The sequence below is a fragment of the Ipomoea nil genome, unplaced genomic scaffold, assembly GCF_001879475.1.
Source record: "Ipomoea nil cultivar Tokyo-kokei standard unplaced genomic scaffold, Asagao_1.1 scaffold1617, whole genome shotgun sequence".
NCBI classification, from domain to species: domain Eukaryota; kingdom Viridiplantae; phylum Streptophyta; class Magnoliopsida; order Solanales; family Convolvulaceae; genus Ipomoea; species Ipomoea nil.
The window spans coordinates 1,562,562-1,567,425 of record NW_017618045.1 but is presented as its reverse complement, the minus strand read 5'-3'; the positions used below and the strand labels follow the sequence as shown (position 1 = coordinate 1,567,425).

Sequence of the window (4,864 nt, the reverse complement as noted above, 5' to 3'; positions counted from 1 at the left end):
ATTAATAATTAATCCAAATTAAAAATAATAAAATAATAAAAATAAATTGTACAATAAATGTCTTTTATTTTTTATTTTTTATTTTATAAACTTAAATGATCTCACTTTTGCTGGATTAATGTTAAACCCACAGGACCCTGTCCTACAGCTAAATTACGAGTGGCACAATCAGTTCACAAAACAAATTCTGGTATTTATATGCGCATAAAAAATTTAATCTAAACCTTTCAACATTCTTGAACTCATTTTTCAGTGTCGTTTTTAATCATGACGTTTACGTCAAGGGACGAACCAAATACGCTAAATCCGTGGCAAAAATCTAGTATATGAAATTGTGCAATAAATGTCGTTTTTTTTTTTTTTGAAACTACTTTTTCCTTACCTGACCCCGCGTTTTCTCTCTCCTTTCCCCTCTCTCTCTCTCTCCAAAGTCTCAACTGTCAGCTAATCCGTTTACCAGGCTATGCTATTCCTTTCCATTGCCGCATCCACCACCGCCGCCGCCGCAGTCGCCGTCGTCGTCTAAAACGCCAGCAGCTACTCGCCGTAGATATTAGACACTTTTCCCATGGGGAACTGCAACGCCTGCATAAGACCTGAAGAAGCTGCGAAAGCCGATTACAAGCCGAACCATGAGAAGAAGGTTCGAGACCGGCGTCCAAACCCGTATGCAGAATCGCCCGCCCCGATCCGGGTCTTGAAGGATTTCATCCCCAAGGCCCGAATCTCCGACAAGTACTTCCTGGGCCGGGAACTGGGGCGGGGCGAGTTCGGGGTGACTTATCTTTGCACCGACCAGGCGACCCGCGAAGCCATGGCCTGCAAGTCAATCTCCAAGAAGAAGCTCCGCACCGCCGTGGACATCGAGGACGTCCGCCGCGAGGTGGCGATTATGTCCAGCCTGCCGGACCACCCGAACATCGTGAAGCTCCGAGCCACGTACGAGGACAACGAGGCCGTCCACTTGGTCATGGAGCTCTGCGAGGGCGGCGAGCTGTTCGATAGAATCGTGGCGCGTGGGCATTACAGTGAAAGAGCCGCCGCCGGAGTTGCGAAGACGATTGCTGAGGTGGTGCGTATGTGCCACGCGAATGGAGTCATGCATAGAGACTTGAAGCCAGAGAATTTCTTGTTCGCGAATAAGAAGGAGAATTCTGCGCTTAAAGTTATTGATTTTGGATTGTCTGTGTTTTTCAAGCCCGGTATGTTCAATTTCCTTTACTTTCCTATAATTTCTTGCATAAGGGTTCGTTCTATGAAGAAATTGATTTTAAATTTCGTGAATTTTCCCCCTTTTTGTAGTTTGATTTCAATTTTGCTCTGTTGATTTACTTGAGAGTTTTTACAATACCCAAATTTTTACATTTGTTTGTGACTTTAATATCTAGGTAGCCTGTCGAAAGTTTCTGCTTTCTCCTCAAATGTTTTAATCTGAGGTGGTTAATGTTACCATTTGAACTTATTAGTAAGAAGTCTAATCCACATTCCACAGCAGTTGAGTAAATATAGAAAGCTTGAATCTTTCCTTATCTTTCAGGGGAGAGATTTAGTGAGATTGTTGGAAGTCCATACTATATGGCACCTGAGGTGTTGAAGAGGAATTATGGACCCGAGGTTGATATTTGGAGCGCCGGTGTGATTCTTTACATTTTGTTGTGTGGGGTGCCTCCGTTTTGGGCTGGTATGGTTATCGTCTTATCGTCAATAGTATGTAAGTCTTTTCGGGTTTGGTATGTCGGGTTCAAGTCTCATCGTTGTTGCTACTGAACATGTGTGCTGCAGAAACCGAACAGGGGGTAGCTCTTGCAATTCTACGGGGAGTGCTCGATTTCAAGAGAGAACCGTGGCCTCAAGTATCTGAAAGTGCCAAAAGCCTCGTGAAACAGATGCTCGACCCTGACCCTAAGAAGCGGTTAACAGCCCAACAGGTTCTTGGTAAGTAGTAGTAAGAGTTGGTGGCATTCCATTAAAGTAAATGAAACTTCTCCTTATGTGTTTGAACAAGGAAATTATTATGTACCAGCCTGGGAACTGAAATAATTGTTTTATGTTAGAAGTTGCAACCGTAGCGCTATAATTGCTTGGGCAAGGGTTACAGAAGAAAAGAAGAATGTCTAGTTGTCAAATGCTTATTTTATTGAAAAGGCATCTGAAGCATTCAATGTCTCCACAATTTTTATATACCAAACTTTATTGGTTATGAGACTCATTAATAAATGTATAGCAACCTTTTTTCTTCAATTTCTTCTAACTGGTCCTACCACTATCACATTCTGCATATACCTTTTAAGAAATTCAATATCCATAGAGTTTGTAGCCCAATGGGGTTCTTCTTTACAGACTTTTCATTGACTTTTGTGAACACTTGAATGATCTAATCTTAATTTCAATTGCAGACCATCCATGGATACAAAATGCAAAGAAAGCTTCAAATGTTCCTTTGGGTGATATAGTGAGGACACGTCTAAAGCAGTTCTCCGTTATGAATAAATTCAAGAAGAAAGCCTTGCGGGTGAGCATCATTGTTTTATCTCAGGATTTATGTGCTGGTTAATAAATTCAAGTCCCCAGCTTTTTCGGGCTCCTATAGTTTCCTCCATCGTTTATCAGTATATTGAACCAAAAACGTTTCCTTTGTCTCTCGCTACTGAATGGCATAGGTAATTGCGGAACACTTATCAGTTGGAGAGGTAGAAGTAATTAGAGATATGTTCACATTGATGGACACTGATGGTAACGGGCAAGTAACATATGACGAACTGAAAGCTGGACTTAGAAAAGTGGGTTCCCAGTTGGCAGAGCCGGAGATAAAGCTGCTGATGGATGTGGTAATTTCTCAAATTCATTTTTTATAATAACATATACTTGCTTATTGTTAAGAGTCCTACAAAGAGATCATATGAGTTTATAAGGCCACGGATTAGACTAGCTAATTTGTTGGGCAGAAGCCGGTAAAGGCCAAGTCTAGCACCTGGTGGCTGGGGGATTGTTGGGCGGAGGCCGGTAAAGGGCTTAAAAGGCCAAGTCCAACACCCAGTGTCTCGAAAATGTGATGGCGGTCTGTAAGGAAATAAAGTTGCGCCTTCGCTATTATAGCTTTTGGCGTAGTGGTAAGCGCTTGATCCTAACATAATTGATTGGATTCAACCTTTTAGCGTGGTTTGGCCCATATGCATTATAGCCTAGTTGAGTGACCACTAAATTGAGACAATTACTGAAAAGACAGTCCTTTATACAAGTTGGATTGCATATTATTTTGTTCATGTTGAAATCTTATTTACTGAAATAGTTTTGGTATCTGAATGTTAATTAGGCTGATGTTGATGGAAATGGATACCTGGATTACGGGGAGTTTGTAGCAGTTATAATTCACCTACAGAGAATGGAGAACGATGAGCATATTCGTAGAGCGTTCATGTTCTTCGACAAAGATGGAAGTGGGTATATTGATATTAATGAGCTACGTGAAGCTTTAGCGGATGAATCTGGGGACTGTGACATCAATGTAGTGAACGAGATTATGCGAGAAGTTGATACCGATAAGGTTTAACTGAACGCTCACCCACCGCCTTTTTTCTTCTGTTATAATCTATGGATACACTCATTTTAACTCGTGATCTTGGTAATTTTCAGGATGGGCAAATTAGTTTCGAGGAGTTTGTTGCGATGATGAAAACCGGAACTGATTGGAGAAAGGCGTCCCGGCAATATTCAAGAGAAAGGTTCAAGAGCCTAAGCCTTAACCTGATGAAAGATGGCTCTCTGCAGCTTCAGGATGGTCTAACCGGGCAAACTTTTCTCGTTTGAGTACAATGTCTTTCGTGGTTTTTTTCGGTTACTCCCTTGGTTTATGCTCTTTCAAACTTATATTTCAACATAACTACCATCGTTGATGTTATAGTGGGCAAATTTGGCTGCCTCGTCTCCAGAAAGAGAGCTTGAAGGTTGCACATAATAATCGAAATCTGCTGGGATTTTTCTGCCTGATGCAGGATGAAAAGGTTTGGAGGAAAACAATTAAGTTTTCATTTTTTTATTTTATTTTTGGGTTCAAAGCCTTCTTATAGGAAAATTTAGGAGTTTAATTACATACATGTCTCAGCTTGTATATTGTTGTCTGTCTTTCATGTTTAGCCTTTTGAGTCATTCGTTTATGGAAATTAAAGCCTTGTATTTTCCTTCCTTTTTATTTTATTTTATTTTTATTTTTATTTTTATTTTCCTAAGTTGTATACTTGAGATCCATGATACAAGATTCTATATATTGAATTGTTTGAATTCACATTGAACTTGAAGAAATCTATTTACTAAGCATTGCTCTCAAGGCTTGGGTTTAGATCAGTCAAGAATAAAAGAATCATTGAAGGATGTAAAGAAGTATTGAAAAAAAGGTTAAGTTGGCTGCCAAAGTCTAGCAACTAACGCAATTAGGTTTAATTCAACTAACACAAAGGCAGTCGTGACCACTTTAATTTAGATCTAAACCTCTTTGATGTCTAAATCTAGATAATTATGGTTGTCTTATTCGTTGATGGATAGCTACCGCTAGTTGTTCATCAATGAAAACAACCACGGGTTGTTTATCATTCTTTCAAAAGGTTGAACCCCAACTCCAATGGCTCCCCACACCTCGACCCGACAGAACATTTGGGAGGATGTAAATCATGGTGACTCAACTGCATGGGTTGTTTATCATCAAACAACCATTGGTTGTCATTTGACCGCCAGTGATTGTTTTATTAGGAATATAAGTGTATTTTAAATTTTGATGATACCAAATAAGTTAGGAATTTTTAATCCCCAATTTTAATTCTTAGACTTAAGAATTCTTCTAGTAAATATGAAAGGTTCACTTAATGAATGC

At 39.8% G+C, this 4,864-nt stretch overlaps 1 protein-coding gene across 1 annotated transcript; it reads left to right on the top strand.

The window, feature by feature from the left end:
* Positions 1–358: 358 nt before the first annotated feature.
* Positions 359–4,307, top strand: LOC109191152 (calcium-dependent protein kinase 10-like). Its single transcript, XM_019341730.1, has 7 exons — positions 359–1,202; positions 1,538–1,681; positions 1,783–1,935; positions 2,397–2,512; positions 2,661–2,828; positions 3,314–3,544; positions 3,634–4,307. The coding sequence occupies exons 1-7, from the start codon at positions 569–571 to the stop codon at positions 3,805–3,807; spliced, it is 1,620 nt and encodes a 539-aa protein (XP_019197275.1). The 5' UTR covers positions 359–568; the 3' UTR covers positions 3,808–4,307.
* The last annotated feature ends 557 nt before the right edge of the window (positions 4,308–4,864 follow it).